Source organism: Pongo abelii, chromosome 9, assembly GCF_028885655.2.
Source record: "Pongo abelii isolate AG06213 chromosome 9, NHGRI_mPonAbe1-v2.0_pri, whole genome shotgun sequence".
Classification (NCBI taxonomy): Eukaryota; Metazoa; Chordata; class Mammalia; order Primates; family Hominidae; genus Pongo; species Pongo abelii.
In genome coordinates, this window is record NC_071994.2 from 35135228 (window position 1) to 35155829 (window position 20602).

General features: G+C 46.2%; 1 protein-coding gene across 1 annotated transcript; it reads right to left on the reverse strand.

Moving 5' to 3' along the window:
* Nucleotides 1–5410: 5410 nt before the first annotated feature.
* On the reverse strand, nucleotides 5411–20251 carry RCN1 (reticulocalbin 1). The gene is made up of 6 exons (XM_002821913.5): nucleotides 19593–20251; nucleotides 13676–13869; nucleotides 12485–12663; nucleotides 10336–10396; nucleotides 7464–7663; nucleotides 5411–6581 (listed from the first exon to the last, which is right to left on the reverse strand). The coding sequence occupies exons 1-6, from the start codon at nucleotides 19844–19846 to the stop codon at nucleotides 6474–6476; spliced, it is 996 nt and encodes a 331-aa protein (XP_002821959.1). The 5' UTR covers nucleotides 19847–20251; the 3' UTR covers nucleotides 5411–6473.
* Nucleotides 20252–20602: the final 351 nt, after the last annotated feature.

Consider the following 20602-nt stretch of genomic DNA (forward strand, 5'->3'; position numbering starts at 1 on the left):
CTGGGAGCTAGGTATTATGATGATGATCCCCACTTTAAAACAGAACAGGCTCTTCAGGAGGAAGGTAACCTGCCGAGATCATAGTGCTCCTGAGTGGCAGAGTTAGAACTCGAATTCAACCAGGACTTTGGACCCGTCTTTCCATGCTACCAACTCTGCATCTCATCACAGTAGTCCTGAATTTTCAATGACACCATGCTCTCCCACCAGTTTTAAAAATTGTGGTGATAGCCCTGTTGGTTCCACTGAGAGGCTCCTGAATCAGAGGCAGCATAGTGGAGTGATTAACAGAGAGATCTGTATTTGTATCTTTTATCTGCCATTTGTTTACTATTTTTTTTTTGAGACAGAGTCTCACACTGTCACCCACCTGGGCTGGAGTGCAGTGCCGTGATCTCAGCTCACTGCAACCTCCACCTTCCAGGTTCAAGCGATTCTCCTGCCTCAGCCTCCTGAGTAGCTGGGATTACAGGTGTGCACCATCACGCCAGGCTAATTTTTTGTATCTTCAATAGAGATGGGGTTTCATCATGTTGGCCAGGCTGGTCTTGAACTCCTGACCGCATGATCCGCCCACCTCAGCCTCCCAAGTGCTGGGATTACAGGCTTGAGCCACCGTGCTCGCCCTTATCTGCCATTTCTAAGTAGGGGAACCACATGTCTCTGTTTACCCAAGACAGTCCTGGTTGCCCTAGCATCATGGCAGGCCATCCCCTAACACTTGTGGGCCCCATCATGGGAATAAAAAATGGAGGTCACCTTATTATTGTTCTTCCTACCAATGGGCTCCATGTAGGTGTGTGTGTGTGTTTTTGTTGCTGTAACAAAATACCTTAGACTGGGCCATTTATAAAGAATAGAAATTTATTTCTCACAGCTCTGTAAGCTAGAAAGTGCAAAATCAGAGCCCTGGTAGGTTTGGTATCTAGTGAAGGCTGCTCTCTGCTTCCAAGATGGTGCCTTGTTGCTGGGTCCTCACATGGCAGAAGGGCAAAAAGGAGGCCTAGCTAGTTCTCTTGAGCCCTTTTATAGAGGCACTAATCCTATTCATGAGGGCCCTGCCCTCATGAACTAATCACCTCCTAAAAGCCCCACCTCTTAATACTGTGAGAGGAAAATAAAAACTTGGGATCCCAATTCGCTCTGCCACAAGGAAAAGTTAAGCTGAAAGCTGAATCATGCAAGAAGCACCCTTTCCTTTTGCTCCTGAGCAGATACCTACCGATAAAGGTTAAATATTTCCACAGGTAGCTACTTTATATTCCCCTTACTGTATGTAAAGTACCGATTTACTGAGCAGGAGACGAATACATAATTCACTATTCCCCTACCTGCTCTTTTTTCCTTGCAACTTGTGGATTTCCATATCCTATCTCTCTCTTTCCCCTGCCGCCTATTTCTCCCTTTAAATATTGAAGTCCTCAAAATCATCCTTGGAGAAAGGCACAGACCACAGGCTGTTTCTTTGATTCTGTGTTTTGTTTTGTTTTTTTCCTCCCAGGCACATCCTTAACCTTGGCAAAATAAACTTCTAAATTGATTGAGATCTGACGCATACTTTTTTGTTTACAATATCATTGCCTTGGGTCTTAAGTTTCAGCATATGAATTTTGGGTCTTAAATTTCAGCATATGAATTTTGGGTGATTCATAGATTCAAACCATAGCAGTGTGTGTGAACACCCCAGCCTGCAGGTTTACATCAAGTCCACCCCCTAACAGCTGCCCGTTGGCCATCCTTTGGGACTAGAGGTGGGCTTACCTGCCACGTTGCCTGCCCTTTGGAAGATATACCTGGGGAAGAGGCTGACCCAGGCTTTGGAAGAGACTTGGGGTCATTTGGGCAGAGAGTTCTGGAGTCATTTGGGGACTTGGAGCATGGTCTAGAAGCAGGAGGCACTGGCTCTGAATGGGCAAAATTTTTTGGCCCATGGACTTCTCAACCCGTGGAAAAGAACATAGTGAGATGAGGAGTGGAATGGGTCTTTACTAGTCCCAAAGTGGGCACAGCAGGTTGTCCAGGATTCAGGGAGATATTGATTAAAACTTCTGCCTTTCATTGGCAAAGGTGTCCTTGTCTGGACAATCAATTACACAGTCATCTCATATGTGAGTTTGGTGGCTTTGGGCATTACTTCTCTTTCTAGTTCCCTGATTTGTAAGATGGGAAATCCACTGTGGTAACCACAGATGCTGCTCACCAGTGCTTTCAGCAGTAGGATCACACTCTCCTGCTCCCTTGAAGTTAGATGTGCCACACGACTTGCTTTGACTGACCAATGTTAGTAAGCATGAGTGACAGGGGCCACTTTTAGGTGGCAGCAGTGGATTGCCTGTGTGGGGTCTCCAGTGGATATGGGTGCTTGTGGAGATGCCTTGCTGAGACCCCACACCACAGACAACTGGCCAGGCCACAGCTGGCTTTGCAAAAGCAAAGATTATACCTCTGTTGCTTTAAACCACTGAGATGTTAGCATTGTCTGTTACTGCAACATAACCTGGCTTCTCCTCTTTCCTACAAGTACCAATCTCAAGGGCTGCTGTGAGGGTTACATGAGAAAGAAACGTATGTACGTGCTTGGTATAATTCCTGGTACAGAGCTATTAGTGTTTATTCTAGGAGCAATGAAATGCTTAAGTGCTCACTACACAAACACCTTTGAGGGAGAAGGTAGCCAATCCTTACAGCCATTTTCTTTGATGGACTTCTGTGGGAGAATCAGACTCCATTTTCTGTTTTACATGAGAAAAATTATAGAGGTACTAAAAGCCCATGGGGTGGTGGGACGCATTACACCTAGGGTATGTGTCCCCAGCCGCGGACCCTGGGACTGACCAGAATTGAGGATGGGGATGGCTTCTTTGGAAATAGCCCCAAGTTCATGTAAATCTCATGAGTTTACTGATGACACAAGCTTTCCAGCCAGTACTCAGACTTTTAATACTTCAGTGTGAGCCAAAGTGATGAACATTATGCCACTTATTGGTTTTTAGTGGGAATTGTAGTGCTATAAACTCATTTCAATACTTCAGAGACAGCCAGATCTCAATTGGATGTTCTTGGAGAAACCTGAGATTTTATTATGAAAGTGACAAAATAAATCTAGAAGGAAAAAAAAAATCCCGTCAGCCACTCACTACCTCACCCCACGAGATATTTTAGCTGAGCTGCTAACAAGCAGCCACACAGCAACTGTTTGCTGGGGACTTCTGAGAAGATATGACTCATGCATTTGCTAATAAGCGAACAACTACCATATTCCAAACAGGTGAAGAAAACCTTCAGGTATGGCAGATTTTCTAACTACATTTTTGTGACACTTGAATTCATTCGAAAACCTACAGTAAGAGACGAGGAGTGTAAAATGTGCATTTGTGTTTTGCTTGGACAGACTATGGCTCCTAGCAATTAATGCTTTCAGTCACATTAAGCATTAAATAATGCTTTGTGACATTACAGTATTTCCCATTACAGATCAATTTTGTAGCATTTGTTCATAATCAGACTTGAAATGTTACCTAGAAACGAAATATGTTTTCCTTGAAACAGTCAGACCTTATTAGAAATCTAAGGTTTTACAAATCACCATGTTAACAGTTATGTCCCCTAGGTAAGGTTTTCATTCTTTAGTGTTAAATTCAGCCCCAGAAGCTCTAGTATCTTTCAGGGTTAGTCTTCCAGTGTGCACTGACTTGAAAGGAAAAAGTTAATGCTCCACATATATTTAATGTCTTACTACATATAATAATAAATCAACTATATTCCTTTTTGGAGGTGAAAAATAATGTCATCACCTTTTAAATTGTTATGCTTATAATTAGGTTACACAATATTATTTTCTCATTTTTTAAAAAACAGCTTCTCATTGCTTTAAAAAAAAAGCCATCAGCTTATTTCTAGTAAAGCGGAGTTATTCTCATTTCCTTACCAAATAATCATATGCTGTGGATGAGCAAAGAAATAAAGAGAAAACATATGAAATTTTGAGATTTGGAGCAGCAAAACTTAAAGCTAAATGGAAGAGAACTTTGGAGCCAGGAACACCTGGAGTTGATGTCTTGCCTTGCCATTTAATCATTGTGGAATCTTGGGCAAATCGCTTAAAGTTCCCATTTAGCAATTGTTAGCTATTTTAATATTTTTTACAGAATTTTTTTCCCTGAGGGATATTCCCTTTGATTAAAGCCATCAGCCTCTCATTCATTCAGCAAATAATTCCTGAGCATTTATTGCTGCTAGACTCTACTGTTCGCGGTCCCGGGAAATAGCAGTAAATCAGAAAACGAGACTGCTGGTCTCATGGTTTATATTCTAGCTTGGGAGAGACAAGCAATGTCCAAACAATATAATGTCAAGTGGTATAGTAGGTTAGCTTGAATGGCGGCCCCCCACCAAAAGATATATCTACCTGCTAACCCGCAGAACCTGTGAATGTGATCTTACTTGGAAAAAGGGACGATATAATTAAGCACTTCAAGATGAGATCATCTTAGATAATCCAAGTGGGCTCTAAATCAAATGACAAGTGTCCTTATAAAAGACACACCAAGGAGAGACACAGAGAAAGGAGAGGAAGGCCTTGCGAAGACAGGGGCAGAGATGACGCAGTGGAGTGATGTAGCCACAAGCTAAGGAACTCCAAGGAGTCACCAGAAGCTGGAAGAAGCAAGGAGGCATTTTCCCTAGTGCCTTCAGAGGCAGAGCAGCCCTGCTGACACCTTGACTTCAGACCCTGGCCTCCAGAACCGTGTAAGTCTCTGTCACTGTAAATCCCCCACTTTGTGGCCATTTGGACAGAAGGCATGGAAATGAATATAAATAGTAATGCATACCAAGAAGAAAATAAAAGGGGGATGTGAAACCGAGATTCAAGTCGGGATTACTTTAAACACTGGGGTCTGGAAAGCCCCCCTGAGGAAGTACCATGTGTTACCCGAGGGAGTGAGAGATGGGTATTCTGAATGTGAGGGGGCAGCAAGTGCAAAGGGCCCAACCTGGGAATGACCTCGATGTGTCTGAGGACTAGAAAGTTTCTGGGGCCAGACTATAGGCGGTATGAAAGGGACAGTGGTAAGGAGATGCTGCTGCTGCTGGTAGGGGCCAGATCCCATAGGCCTCCTCCTACAGGGCCTCGTAGGCCCAGGGAAGAAGTCCAGATTTTCCAGGTGCAACCTTTTTCAGGAAGATTTTATAGTTAAAATGACCTAGAAAAGTAAGGACATTAAGTATATACATTTATTAAATTAGTAAATATGAGTCTATTCTGAACATTCTAGTAATTGGATGAAAAAAAAACCCAGAACCTTTATAATGTTATTCATGGGATCCAACCCCACTGTTTTATGCTATGTGAATAATAATGTCACAAATAGCATCTGTGAAGTCAAACACCACAGGACACAGTAGAAAATCCTTAGGGGGATCCTTTATTTCATTCACTTCCTCCTTACAAGGTGAAATTTCAATCTGTACAGGTTGTGTCTGCCAGTTCAGTCCACAGCTCAGAGTATCATCTTGTCCTCATTCCATGTTATAAGCTATTCCGGGGGGACAGGTCTGAGGGTCGTGGTTTCACTGGACTGGATAGGACATGATCCAGAACTCTGCTCCATTTGGCTTTCCAAGGATCCCACCACCTCATTCTAATCAGTGATCATTGAGGAGATGCATTGTATTCCTATTCACTATTTCAAAGACCAGGCCTACCTCAATGGCATATTAAGAAAGTTTTCTCAAGTATATTTAGTGTTTATCATTTTACTATAGTTCTTCAAATGTCTGACATTCATCTTTTCCCTACCTCTAAATTCCTTTCTTTTTCACATTATCTTTCTTGATTGCTTTTTAATAGAAAAACAAACAAAGACATGGATTTACTGTGCATATCAGCAGATCCATACTGGAAAATGCATGGAGGTTTCATATACACCACTTACAGTAAGTAACAACTCAGAGTACAAAGTCGAAAAGAAAGAATCTGAAATATTAGACTTGTTCTGAAATAAGCTTACCTAGGATGATACCACTTTTGCTCAATCAGAATTTCCCCTTTCCAACTATTTAACAGTGGCAAATATAAAAAATCTGGTAGTTAAAATACATAGCAGTCACTTCATATTTACTGCCTCCCTCAACCCACTCAACTTCTGAAGAACAGGGCGTTTTCAAGTTTGGTTCCCCTTTAAGTTTTAACAGAAAAAAAAAAAAGTTTTAAGTCATGTTGTACCAATATATCCCCAGAGAGAACTGCAATTTACCAAGGTTTTCATCTGTTTTGAGAGAAATCTTACTGAAAGACTAGTGATATCCATTTTCCAGTAAATACTGAGCAAAAAACAATTTTTATACCCCAATCCGAGGTATAAACTTGCTTTTTGTGGGATCACAACTGCTGTAAATTAGACAATTGTAGCAACATTCCAAGACAATAACAGAATGCCTATGACAGTCTGCCATATTCTGGTGAGTGTCTATCAAAGCTCATCATGATTTTTTGTGAGATCTTCCCCATAATTGGTAGCTTGGCTTCCAACAAACATGTTCCAGTTCTCCAATATTTCCTCTTTAGTTAGCTTCTCATCCTATAGAAGAGATCAAAGAGCTCTGTCACGGAAGCTCTGGTAACTGTACTAGTTCAGTATGATGTTCATATCATTTCACTGATGTGCAACATTTAAAACACTGTATTTAGTAATCCAGAAGCTACTGGGCACCTCCTTCATCTACCATGACTGCACTGCAAAACTCCAAATTGGAACAGGCTCTTGCTATAAAAACTGTGCTAACATGTGTCAGGGAAGTCCCCGAGTAATTCAGAAGCTAGAATCCATTTGTGTCCACAAGCAGTGTTGGTCTTCCCAAAATAGGCCCTCAAGAATGCCACTTCCCTCTTATGGCCTCACTGCCTAAACTGACTGTTGGCATAACCTGAGAATTTGAGGGCAATCAGCAAAGTGGGGAATAGGACATTTTTCTAAATGTATTGATTTGTTTATTTGGATGTTTATCAATAGATACCGAAGTACTAGGCATTAAAGCCAGAAACCTGAGCTTGCCTGAGGATATCTGGGCTTTAATGGGATGGGCTTCCTTGTTCCTTACACTTCACAGATGTTTGATAAGTATTTGGTGACAATGAATGGATAAATAAGCTGATCCTAGGACAACACGGGGTATACTTCTTAAATCGTGTCCTGCCCACAAAGTTCTGCAATCTTAGGAAATGTGACTTAATGTAAGTCTGTGGCTCATAGCTGACCTTCCAGGAAAGTTGGGGCCTAATAATTTTACTGTGGGTTATCATGGTATTAGCTCAAGTTTACAGGTCTCCACTGCAGGACAAGAAGGAAAAGTCAATAAAGACATGGCTACATGGGTCAATGCTATCGCCGAGAAAGCAAACAAAACCAATCTTATGTAAACTGTCTCCCTTCAATCAGTGATTCCAGAAGAATGGGAAATACCTTGTTTTTGTCTGACTCATATACCAGATGCCTGGCCTCAGCCTGTGCATGATCGTAATCTTGAGGGAGGATCCAGTGGCGAATCTCATCTTTGTCCAACTTCCCGTCCTTGTTCAGATCCCGGAATTCATTAAACTGCTCCCGTTCTGATAAAACCCAGTCTGGCTCAGGGCCATTCTCCTCATGGGAAAACATATCCGCTAGAAGGGAAGGTTGTTGTTGGTTACAAAGGAAAGTGGGAAGGTAAGCGCCCCCTAAAAAAAGAACTTGACCTTCTGAGCTCTAGGAAAGGCGATGACCAATCCAGAGACCTAACTCAAACAGCTGGTAGGCAGTTTCTTGGGGATAATGATGCAATAATTTATTCATGATGAAGGCCATGTGGTGGAGTAGAAAGAACTGAGTTTAGAAGCCAAAAGATAAATCCTGGCTTTTGACTTAGTTCAGTGACTGAGCCTGAAGTTTCCTTGTCTGTAAAATGGAGATGATAATTTATAAATCATGGGGCTATTATGATCAAATGTGCCATTTTGATGTAAAAGCCCTCTACAACCCATACTGGCACTACATAAGCAAAAACTAATAATAATGACTAACATTGAACACTACGGTCCAGATACTGTATAAAGTGTTCTACACACAGTTTTCATTTGATTTTCACACAACAACCTTACGAAGTGAGTGCTGTTTTAATTCCCATTTTACAGATGAAAACAACGAGGTAAAGTCTTACCCAATGACCCACAGCTCATATGAGCTGGAGGCTGCACAGGAACATGGCCACTCTGCTTTCAACCCAGAGTCTTAGCCACTGTGTTTAGTACTATTGTTTATATCATTTCCAAAGGGCTTTCACTTGTCATTTTATTTCATCCCTATAACAATTCTACAAGATGGGTCATTATCCCCAAATGACCCATCCAAATGGCAAGGAAAAGAAAAAGGAAACGTTTTTGCATTGTGTGTGTGTCAGTAGCTCTTGGAAAAGAGAGACACCCTGCAGGCAGTTTCTCTGTCATGGAAGCAGAGCTTGGAAATGTCAGGTGGTGAACGGAGCAGGTAGTAAGCGAAGGAAAAAAAAAGACAAGACCCTTGACTACAAGGTAGACCCCTAACTGACATGTCTACATTGTTTTTGAGAAAGAGCTGTGATACATGTTAGCTAATTCGAGCTTCATCGAATCCTGTAAAAATGGGCTCACTTTTTTTTTCCCATTTTACAGATGAGGAAGCTGAGGTTTGAAGCCATTACATGACTACCCCAGGGTCACACAGCTAATCGGTGGAGAAGCTAGAGCTCCTAATTCCAGTGCCCTTCCTACTACACCCCCCACCACCCACTTTCCACTTGGCGCTGCCTGAAGAGAAGCCTCCCCGAGAAGTGAAATGACGAGTCAATACATTGGGTTTCCTCTGCCTGTGAGTCACTAGGTATTCGATTTTCAAGCGCAACGCCTCCACCTCCCTCTCTCTATTCATTGTAAAGAATGGGATGCTTCTTTTAGGCAAAGTCACTCAAAGAGTTCTGCCCCTGACTTTGCACCATTTCAATGCACAGTTCTGGAGGGCTGGGCAGAGCGCACACTTTCAATCAAAAGCACTACATTGTTTGTTTTAATCATGCAGTCTTTGCTTTCAGTCTCATTTCATCCCCAGTGCCACGGTAAGAGGTCTGCGCCTCCGAACGTGACCTTCACACGTGGACCCAGCAAGAGGAAGGCTCAACTGCTTGCTCTGATGAGGGAGCTGTCAGCATATGTTATTCTATCAGGGTAGTGCCACCAAGATTACTTTAATTACTGTGGCAAGAGCTACCTTGTCTGTTACCAATGACACACAAGGAACAGTGTTTGGCTCATGATCAAACATAATTTCTAATGATTAGAGGAAAGTCTGCTCTTCATTGCTGAAGGCACTTGTTCTCGTGTCTGGAGTGGCAAAGTAATATAACCACAAAACCAGAGACAGCAACTCAGGCTCTGGGTTTTACATTTAAAGGTAATTAGTGGCTTCGATTAAAAATCTGTACAAAAATTATACATATTTCATTCCTCTTTTCATAGGTCAACACCTAAATCAAATGATTTTCCAGCTTTTACTTTATTGAGACTTGGGAAAAGAGCTGCCATGAGAAGGCAGCCTGCAGCTGGAGCCATGTGCCATAGCAGGTGGGGAGGATCAAACGGAATTGTCCTTGTTGCCTGCGCTAGTCCTTTCTAGCGGGGGTTGGACTGGGGGGGATTTGGGGCTACCAGGAAGGGCTCTAACCAGCAATGGTGGGTTCAGACCCAAACACATTAATTTGACTCTATAGGACTCCCAACCAAAGGATGGGAAACAAGGGGCACAAAATGAGCATATTATTGGGCAATTGTGCACTCTGTAAAGCATTTATCTTTCCAAGAAGAAGGCCTTTCTGCAAAGTGCTCAGACACATAAACAGTTCTGTTAATCACAGCTGCACCTACTCAGAGTTTCTAGGCCCCATTGACCCAGTCCAGTTTTAGAGTCTTTGCCCTGACACTGTCTCCTCTATCTTCACTGTAAATCTATGGGATCTCCAATGCCCTTTTGCAAAGGTAAAACTAGGCAGTGTGACGAAGGGCACCTCTCAGGGTCATGGGGCCAACTGTTGGCCAGCCTTGTGTAGGGCCAGCCTTTTCATCTCTTCTCCACTGAATGAGGCCTAATAATACTTCCCTGATACTACGCCACTAGGGCTGATGGGACAAGCAGGCTGGAAGTTCACAGGAGTGACTTACAGACTTGCAGCTGTTGCTAAGAGAGACGTCTGGGGAAAGTAGCCAGACGTGTGGGTGGGGGCATGTGGCCCAGTCGGGACAGCTGAGCAAGACTCTAGGTCAGTACTCACCAATATACTCATCCTGATCCACAAACCCATCCCCGTTCTTGTCGATGTCCTCCAGGGTTTCCTAGGAAGCAAAGGGTAAAACAGAATGCAAGATGGCCATGTGCTCTAAGAAGTCTGAGAATTCTATCGTCCTCCTTTGTCCAGCTTGTGCTCTAAGAAGTCTGAGAATTCTAGTGTCCTCCTTTGTCCAGCTTTTACAGCTGAATGCTTGGTGACTTCTGGCTCATCTCCTTACTTCCCTGGGAACTAGTTTTTTATCTGTAAAACACAGGCAATAGTTTCTGTTCCTAATCCCCCACCCCAATTTCAAGAGCAGAAAGCTTTCTTCAAAGCAAGATGTACCTGTAACCCCAGAGGTGCTCTGACGATATCAGGAGGCCCTGCCAAGCCAACCAACTCCACCATCCAGCCAAAACACCCACTGGGGAACATGTGAGAAACCCGGTGTGACAACCACTGGATTAGATGAGCACAAGAATAGACTCTAGTGCTAACAGGACTATGAATACTGAGTTGGTGTCAGAGAAATGTGAAACAGTGGGCAACTAAGAAATAAAAGTATATCTGACTTTCTAATGTATTGTGCTCTGTATTTAGTTTACTTGACCTCTTATTTAGTTTTTTTTGATTGGGTCAATAATTAAATGAGTTTACTGTTCATTGGCACAGCAACTCAGAGGCATCCTGGGTCAAACCAAAGAGCCAACCTGAGAGCAGAGAGCCACTCCCAAAGGCTTGTAGTCTACTCTGGATCATTCACCACCTGCACTGTCCTCTGCCACATTAGCTATCACTACATGGATGTTGAGTGGTAAAGAGAAATGATTCTTAGAGCCACTGCCCAGTCCTTACAGTCATGGCAGTCAGGAGGATGAAGCATGAGCGGACCCTTCCACCACCTGGATAACTAAAATCATCCACAGCTCATGTAAACAAAAGCTCTAGCCATCTGTTTCCCAGGATTGAAACAGTTGGAACTGGCTTGGTGCATCTGCCCAGGAAAACAGGTGATGGCATTTATTTAATTGTCATGGAAAATGAAGACATTTGGGACCCAACAAGACACTATGGAAAGCAACTACATTCTGAGGCCTTACAAGCATAGTCATTCCTCAAAGCCTAGGACGTGATCCACCCACCCTCCAAAGACCCACCCCCTAAGGGTAGCATCTCTTCCAGCCATAATTTTTACTTTACATTTCCATACAGTTTTAACAATCCAATTCATTCCGTTTCTGAGTCTTTTTCCAAGTCCCTTAAAATTGAGAAATGGGGCAGAGACTAGCTAGTTGCTCACTTAAGCCATTTGCTCTTTCTTTTATTTATTTATTTATTATTTTTATTTATTTTTTATTTTTTTGAGGAGTCTCACCCTGTGGCCCAGGCTGGAGCGCAATGGCACGATCTTGGCTCACTGCAACCTCCGCCTCCTGGGTTCAAGTGATTCTCCTGCCTCAGCCTCCCGAGTAGCTGGGATTACAAGCGCACGCCACCACGCCTGGCTAATTTTTTTTGTATCTTTAGTAGAGACAGCATTTCAACATATTGGCCAGGCTGGTTTCAAACTCCTGACCTCATGATCCACCTGCCTCAGCCTCCCAAAGTGCTGGGATTACAGGCATAAGCCACCGTGCCTGGCCCCCATTTACTCTTTCTAGGCACATATCTAAACTGTATTTCCCAGCCTCTTCATATCTAGGAGGGACCAGTGGAACATAAGCGAAGGGGATGTGTCATTCCCTGGCCAGAAGAGTAAACAAAGACTGTATCTTCTCATTCCCTCTCTTTTCCTTTGTCAGCCAGCTGGGTGTTGCCAGGATGACTTTGAAGCTACAAGATGGTAGAGCACAAGTAGGAGTGCTTAGAGGAGAAATGGGTACCCAGCTGTGCTCAGAGAACAGCCCAGGAGGTCCATCTGGCTGGAACAAGCTTTGCTAGTGTTAAATGGCTACAACTGGGGGCTATTTGTTACAGCAGCCAGCCTGACTTGACTAATTTTCTTGGTAGACAGGTATTCCAACAAACTCTACTTGAGAGTCCTTCTCCAGTTCCCTTCAGGCTGAAAAATGTTCTCTCTTTGGAAGAGACAAGATTTGGAGGCAGTTTTCTCCCCAGTCTCTTCCCAGCCCAGACTTGTCACTTATCTTACCAAAACCACAATTTCCTTCATATGTTCAAACTCTTCAGGATGCAGAAAGGCAGTGAACTCCTCCCGAGTAGCTGTCAGGTCACCATTGAGGTCTGCAGCTTTGAATCTTCTCTCATCACGTGGCAGCATCTTTTTAAAAGTGTGATGATCTGAAGAATCATGAAACTCTGCGGGGTTTCCTGCAGGATGTATGTATGCAGAAATGTTTTTAAACTGTGCAGTCAAGAAAGGCATTTCCTGCCAGATCACTCATCCTTCATGCTCAAATGGTACACATAGGGAAAAAAGGTCCTGACCTACTGAGTTCTTTAAAACATTTTATGTCAGAATGCCTATAATATCAGTCCCTTCAAGCCACCCCATAATCTAGGCCTCATGGCATATTAGGGGAATTACTGCAAGTGGTTAAGAGTGCAGGCTTTAGACTATATTACTGCCATACTTCTCTTTGCAGAACTCTACTTTCATCATCTCATTCTTAGATCTAGAACATACAGAGGCTCTTTGGTACCCAAAACATCTTGTCTCAACGCCATGCCTGGCTTTCAAGATCTCCCCGATTCTGGCCATGTGTGTGCATCTTTGGTTCTCCTTGGGCCTGTTTCTTTGCCATCCTCACCATGCACCCAGCAGGTCTGCACCCCGTGCCTCTGTAATCTCACTTCTCCTTCCTTCTCCCGATCTTGTTTGTCTTGGATCTAAACCCTTCCCATTACTGCACGCATTAATGCATCTTTGCCCCTCCAGTTGACCCACCTTCTCCAAATATAAATCCATTCTCCAAGGCTCCAGTTTCCAAACCACCCACACCAGGAAGCCTTCCCTGACTGCTCCGGCCCACTCAATCCTTGCTATCCGGAATTAGGCAGCATTTTGAAAATGTACCACAGACACACTTCCCTTCTGCTTTCTTCTCCGTGTGTGCATCTGAGATGAAGTTGAGACGGGGTCTCAATCTAAGGGATTTTTTTTATTAGCCTTCACAGCCCTTCCCTCCCACCTGTAACTTCACTCAGTGTAAGCAACTCAGTACATTCTGAGTTTCCAGAGGAGGGTGTTATACAAGCGGGTTCTACTTAGGAGGCTGTGACATCTCCCTGAAGGGAGTGGATATGATAAGAGAGGAGAGAGTCGACAAAAAGCTTGTGACCTGGGCCCCCACTGTGTCATCGCTCCTGCAGCACCTCTTACCTAGGTAGTAACCATAGGTGGCTTGTTTGTATTCTTCCCAGGAAATTTTATCATCCTTGTCCCTATCATAATCCTTCCAGACTTTGGCGACATTATCGAAGATGTATCTTTTCTGCACCCGTTTGATCCAGGTTTTCAGCTCCTCAGTAGTGACAAAGCCATCCCCATCATTGTCAATTCGATCAACAATCTTCCTGCAGTACAAAAAAAAAAAAAAAGAAAAGAAAGAAACCCACACACATGCACAAGGCTATTATAATATCAAGGCTTATGTGATGCTGGTCCAGCAAAAGATCAAACACCTGCACAATCTAAAATGCACATACAACTACAACAGAATCAATGATCCAAGGAGGCTGGAAGGAATCTTCAAGTTTATCCTTCCAAGGTTGATGTGCTTTCCCCCAACCAGTGCTGATGGCAGACACTGCTAATGGATCGTGCCCCTCTGTCCTGATAAACCTAGAGGTGCTCTCAGAATTCTCAGCACTGTGCTCTGGTGATGGCCATTACCGACGGATCAGAGCTGATCTGTAAGATGAAACCTATTAATCTTCCCTGCTGTAGTCCAGCACCCTCATTTTGGAGTAATGGAAACTGAGGCCCAGAGAAATGGAATAACTTCTAAGATTACACAGCCAGTATTTGGTAAAACTGGGGTGAGAACTCATGTCTTCTGGCTTAGGTCCAATGCAAAAAGTGGAAAATTGTATGTAAATCAAAAGATAAGTGAGTCTTTGTTTTTTTTTTTTTTAAATCCCACCACCATGGATACAAAGACTTGAAACGTAAAGCAGGAAGACACCAGATGGTGGACACAGCACAAATGTCAGGGCTGAAGGAGCCTTGACATCATGGAATCTATTCACAAAACTTGACCAGCTGATCCACTCTAGGAACCTTAAACCCTTTGCTCTTAGGGTAAAGACTCCTATACCAGCTCCACAGCTGGCCTAGGTTTCAGAAACTTCCCACTGAACTCCACTGAGGTACCCTAAATACTAGCTAGCCCAGAGCAAACTTCAGGCTGGGAACTCACTTTTGTCATCTCTAGATCAGATGGTCCCAAATCAGGACAGCATCCCGGTAGGGAACTTCAAAAACACCCCCAAGCTATTCCCAGTGTTTAAAAAAGTTTCACCCTTGTAGTCCATTTACCTGGGAGGAGGTCATACAGGCTAACTCTAGATTTCTTTCTTTGTTTTGGGCTGGAATTCTATCAGCTTCAGTGGTAAAACTTTCTTGTCAACAGACATTCTGAGTGGCAATTAATCTTTGATTAATAAAAAATGGGAAACAAATTCATCAGTAGTTTGATAGTTTGATAGAGAAAATCTCCTATAACTTTTTTTTAGGTGGGGGAGGGTGTACACGAGAAGGGGAGGAGTGAATAATCAATGTCTCCACCTCCTACCTGAACCCAAGAACCCAAGCTCCTCTTTCTCAGGAAGGTGTAACATCACAGCTTGAAAGTACCCCTTCATTTGCAAGTTTAACAGGTCTCAATCCTAAAAGATAGGCTGGATCTGTGATCCCAGCGCTTCAGGAGGCTGAGGTGGGAGGACTGAGGTAGGAGGCCAAGAGTTTGAGAGCAGCCTGGGCAATATAGTGAGATCCTGACTCTACAGAAAATTTAAAAATTAGCCAGGAATGGCCAGGCATGGTGGCTCACGCCTGTAGTCCCAGAACTTTGGGAGGCCGAGGCAGGTGGATCACGAGGTCAGGAGATCGAGACCATCCTGGCTAACACGGTGAAACCCCATCTCTACTAAAAATACAAAAAAATTAGCCGGGCGTGGTGGTGGGCGCCTGTAGTCCCAGCTACTAGGGAGGCTGAAGCAGGAGAATGGCGTGAACCTGGGAGGCGGAGCTTGCAGTGAGCCGAGATCACGCCACTGCATTCCAGCCTGGGCGACAGGGCGAGACTCCGTCTGAAAATAAAAAAATTAGCCAGGAAGGGTGATGCATGCCTGTAGCTCCAGCTACTCAGGAGGCTGAGGTGGGAGGATTGCCTGAGCCCAGGAGGTTGAGGCTGCAGTGTGAGCTATGATTGCACCACCGTAAACGAGCCTGGGCAATAAATCGAGATCCTGTCTTTAAAAAAAAAAAAAAAAAAGACTAAAACACCAAACTTCAAGTGTCTTCAGGCCTCTTCCCCCAGGAAATCATAGCCAGACACAGCATAATTCTTTTAACATTGTGCAGTGTTGAGCCCAGTTATGTGCCAAGCACTGCTCCGATCCTGGGGACACAGTGGAGACATGCCAATGGGTTACCCAACGCCAACTGGGAAACATAATCTCAGGGTAACGACATCAGACTCTACAATCCTCTTCTGTGGAAAGGACAGCATCTAATCTATGCCAAATAAACATCTAGGACATAGCTCAGCCTGACACATATTAGGGACTCAATAAATATTTGTTGTAAGAATAAATAAGATCTTAACCTTCTCTTTAACAGTCTCAAGTGAGATCCTGGGAAAGGCAGCTAGGATGGAGATGAAGCCCAGCACTTTCATCAGAACACCTGGATCCCCGTCCTGCCTCTGGTCCCCATTATCTGCGTGATCTTGGGCAAGTGTCTTGACTCTCTGAGTTTCCGCATCTGTAAACTGAACACCTACTTCACAAGGAATGTTGTGAGGAATAAAGGAGAGAATGCATGCCTTTCCTTACTAAAGACAATAATCTAGATCAGTGGCTGATGGTAGCTGCTACACAGTAGCCATTCAAATGTTTGTTGCATGAATAAATGAATGAAGTTAAGGTGTTGATCCAAGGAGCAAACCCAGACCAACTCCATCATCATTTGTTCTCAACACCAACAGGTAACAGAATGAGCAAAACCTCTTGATAGGACCTATGGCCACTTGGAGGTACCCTGCTAGCTGCCAAACAGGGCTGGCCGACTCTGCTGCAGACGATGACTGACACATGGGAATAAAGGTGTCAAGAGAAGCCAGATATGGGGGTCTGTATGTGAAATCATGCAAACTTTAAATGTGGGCAAGTAATTTACACTGTGTGGCATATTTGTGAATGCATGCAGCCTACGGGTTCCCACTTTGCAAACTCTGGTCCAGGTGTCTTTAGGGGCCTTGGAGCTGTCACATTTTCATGACTGACAGGTGATGGTGACAAAGTTGCCTAGATCCAGCCACACTCATTCCTCCTCAGCCCAATCTTGGAGGGGACCACTGAAACAGAAGCTTTGGACAGAGGGGCAGCTTCTCACACTCAGCCCCATCCCAAACAGGACCCATAATTTCCAGCACCTCCTACCCCGCCTCTACCCCAGATTTAACCTACAAGTGAATGGTGCATCCATCACCCATCTGTTGGCTAAGGTCAGAGACCCAGATGTCCCCTTGATTCCTACCTCCCTCTTCTCCCCCTCGTTGAGTCAAGAGCAAGAGCTGCCAGTTCTACCTCCCACTGGTGTCTAGATTCATCCCCTCCTGGAATCCGGAGAGACCAAGCCCCTTTGGCATTCACCTCCTCTCCCTGCCACTGGTCTAGTCTGTGCCTTGATTATGTTCTTTGTGTACTGCCCTCCTGCCAGCCTGACTTTCCCAATGAGTTTTGGGGATTATGACATTTTGACAACGTACAGGATAACATCTCATGTCCATCTCACCAAGGTCCTTCCTGCTCTGCACTTGGTTTCCCCTCCATTCTCACCTCTCACTTCCCTTCCCTGCCCCTTTGCAGACTCACCACCCCTCATGCCCCAGAACACTTTTCAAACCCTTTAGAAATGGGCTGTTTTCTCTTCAGGAAGGCCTTCCCCTGCTGTACACCTGGCAACCTCCAAGTCATCCTACAAACTCTGATCAGGTGACAGCCCAATCCTCTCTCTCTAACCTGCAGCCCTGGCGGCTCCTTCTCCTGAATGTGCTCACAGTAGGTTTTATAGGCCATCACTGCAGCAATTGTGCATAATGGCTAGTTTGTCTGTGTTTCTCTCCTCCACATTTGCTTACAAGCGCTTCGACGCACAGAGCATAAGGTTTCATCTTTGTACCTGCCAGTTATCTAAACTGGGGCCTGGTACACAGTAGCCATTCAAATGTTTGTTGCATGAATAAATGAATGAATTCAAGGTGTTGATACAAGGATCAAATCCAGACCAACTCCAGTGTCACTTGTTCTCACTACTAGGCTGAACTGTCATGATGAAGGCATTAACTGGAAGCTGTAGGACCACACCTTATAAAGTTTTCCAAATCCCAAAACCTCTCCCTGCCTCCTCTCCAGTGACAATGTGGCTGCCACTCAGGGCTCCAGGATAAATCAGTCTCCAAGTGCCTCAAAGCAATACAATAGACTGAACTCATCAATGGCCCCCATTGTTAAGTCCTAACCAAGAAGAGAAAGTACTCTGCAAGATAAAAGGTAATTGTTTGGAGGTGACTTTGAAGTTCAAAGGTCTTTTTATCAGAGCAGGCAAATGGTGCACCTACACAATAGGTATAATTTATCCTCATATTCCAATGAAACACTTTGGCCTTTGGAGGCCCCCAGGAGCACAGGGATGGCTGTGTTCTCTCTCATGTGGCAGAACATGAAGATCCTTCACCCCCAGGAATCAGGTTCAGGGAGATCTGAGACCCGGTGCCCAGTAGGCAGGACTGCTGGTTTCCTCCACAGCCCTGCCTCCATCTGGGACCAGGCTGCCTGCTGGGTCCTCTGTGCAAGGACCACCAGATATCTCCGCACAATGCCCAAGTGTGTCCTCAGGGGGACCCGGGGAGGGTGTACTAAAATGCGCCAAAGTTTTGTTTCCCGGGTTTGGTTCCTGACTCAACTGCCTTTAACAGCCCAAGTCAAAATCCTCCACCACCAAGAGAACCCTCCAGCTTTTTGCCCCCAAACAAATCCGTTGCCAAAGAACTGAGTGCTTCTGCAGATATCTGCTGCCAACAGAAACGTTTCAGGCGACCCGTTTCCATTCCTGCTTCCTCGTGTTTCCAATCGGAAACTGCGTGTCCCTTTTCAACCGGATTTTTGTATCCCTACACTAGATTTTATTTTATTTTTATTATTTTTGAGATGGAGTCTCACTCTAGCCCCGGCTGGAGTGCAGTGGCGCAACCTCGGCTCACTGCTACCTCCGCCTCCCGGGTTCAAGCGATTCCCCTGCCTCAGCCTCCCAAGTAGCTGGGATTACAGGCGTGTGCCACGACGCTCGACTAATTTTTGTATTTTTAGTAGAGACGGGGTTTCGCCATTTGGTCAGGCTGGTCTCGAACTCCTGACCTCAGGTGATCCCCCCCGCCAGCCTCGGCCTCCCAAAGTGCTGGGATTATAGGCGTGAGTCACCGCGCCCGGCCTCCTTACGATAGATTTACAGGGCGATTAGGCAAAAGGCAAGACCACTCTGGCCGAGACCAGGAAGCAAGCCTGTCGCTCGCCTGCCCCTTCATCTTTTATCCATTTATGTTCATCCCTGAGACCTTCTTAGCGAGTGTCTCAAGCCCTTCTCCCCGGGAGTGGGGGATCAGAGAGAAACTGCGAGAGAGTGGGGAGGAACTCATGTCACTAACAGGCCACTGTGGACAAACTCTTCTTTTGTGTACTCTCCCCTCCCTTCTGATGCAACCCGGGGGAGGGGGCGGGCCCTCGCCGTCCTGGCTCCCGCGGCCGCTGCCACGTTCTCGCCTCCCCGCGAGAAGCCACCCCGGCCGGGGCGCGGCGGCGGCGATCTCCAAGCTGGGGTCCGGGGCCCTCCGGCAACTTAGCCTGAGCCCCAGAGCCGAGTTGGGCAGGCCCCCATCCTCGAGGCCGCGCGCGCGATTTCGCTTTCGCTTTGGCGGTGGTATCCCGCGTGGCTCCCGCCCAGGCGGCCCCCGGACACCTGCGCCGCCCCCCGCACACCTGCGCCGCCCCCCGCGGGGCCCTGGCCGCGGCCTCACCCCAGCCTCTGCTTGCTCTCGTCCGGGGTGAGCTGGTCGAAGGTCTTGGAGTCCTCCTTGCCCAGGAAGGCCTCGTGGTCGTACTTGAAGCTCTGGTTGTCCTCAGGGGGCCGCTCGCCCAGCTCCGAGTCGGGCCGCACCACGCGCTCTTTGCGCACCGTGGGCTTGGCCCGCAGAACCCGCGGCGCCAGCACCAGCGCCAGCAGCAGCCCCAGGGCGAACCCCAGGCGGCGGCCGCGGCCACCGCGCGCCATCGTCCCGAGGAGAGGGCGGCCGGGAGGGAGACGCTGAGCAAGCGACAACAGCGGCAGCTCGGGAATGGGGGCTCGGAGCGCGGCGGCAGCGACGAGGTTGGGGCCGGCGCGGAGGAGGGGACTGGCCAGTCCCTCCGCCAGTGCCCGCCCCGAGCCGGAGCAGAGGGGCGCGCCGGGGCCTCGGGCTGGGAAGCTGCGGGCGGCCCCGCTCACGCGCCCATTGGTCGCTGAGCTGCCGGGGGAGGCCGGGGCCGCGGAGCCACGTCGCCAGCCAGGGTGGTGGGCGCGGGGCTCGTGTTTCGCCTCGGCCCCTCCCCGCGATCTCGTTGCTAGGGGCGGGCCCGGGTGAACTGGGCTAGGGACTGGAGGGCTTGGAGGAGGACTGGGAAGTTCTTTGTCAAGCAACAGATGTTCAGGATAAAATTCCCTCTGACTTCCTACAGTTCGGGAAAACTGTAAGGAAGGAGACGTTGCCCCTCCTCAACTTCCAACTGAGACCCCGAATCTCAGCCCTAGACCCTGCTCTAAGATGTGCTCTCAAACCCAATTCAACCCCATTTAGCAAAATTTGGAGTCTGGTTACAAACGCGAGCCTGGAAGGAGACCAAGACGGGCGAAGTCCCCTAGAAACGAGGGTCGTACTGTCAGTCGTCAAGGAGGGTCAAGCGGGGAACTTCTATATGACCGAGAGTCCCTCTAAAGGGAGCGGTACTGTGCGTTCCAGCTGCCAGGGGAACGCAGGCCCCACGCTGATAG

Excerpts from the sequence above, each read along its gene's own strand:
- RCN1 (XM_002821913.5), bottom strand. The coding sequence starts at position 19,846 with ATGGCGCGCGGTGGCCGCGGCCGCCGCCTGGGGTTCGCCCTGGGGCTG. Across the intron at positions 13,870-19,592 it reads GAGAGCAAGCAGAGGCTGGG|GAAGATTGTTGATCGAATTG; the intron begins GTGAGGCCGCGG and ends TTTGTACTGCAG. Across the intron at positions 6,582-7,463 it reads ATGAGTCAGACAAAAACAAG|GATGAGAAGCTAACTAAAGA; the intron begins GTATTTCCCATT and ends TCTCTTCTATAG.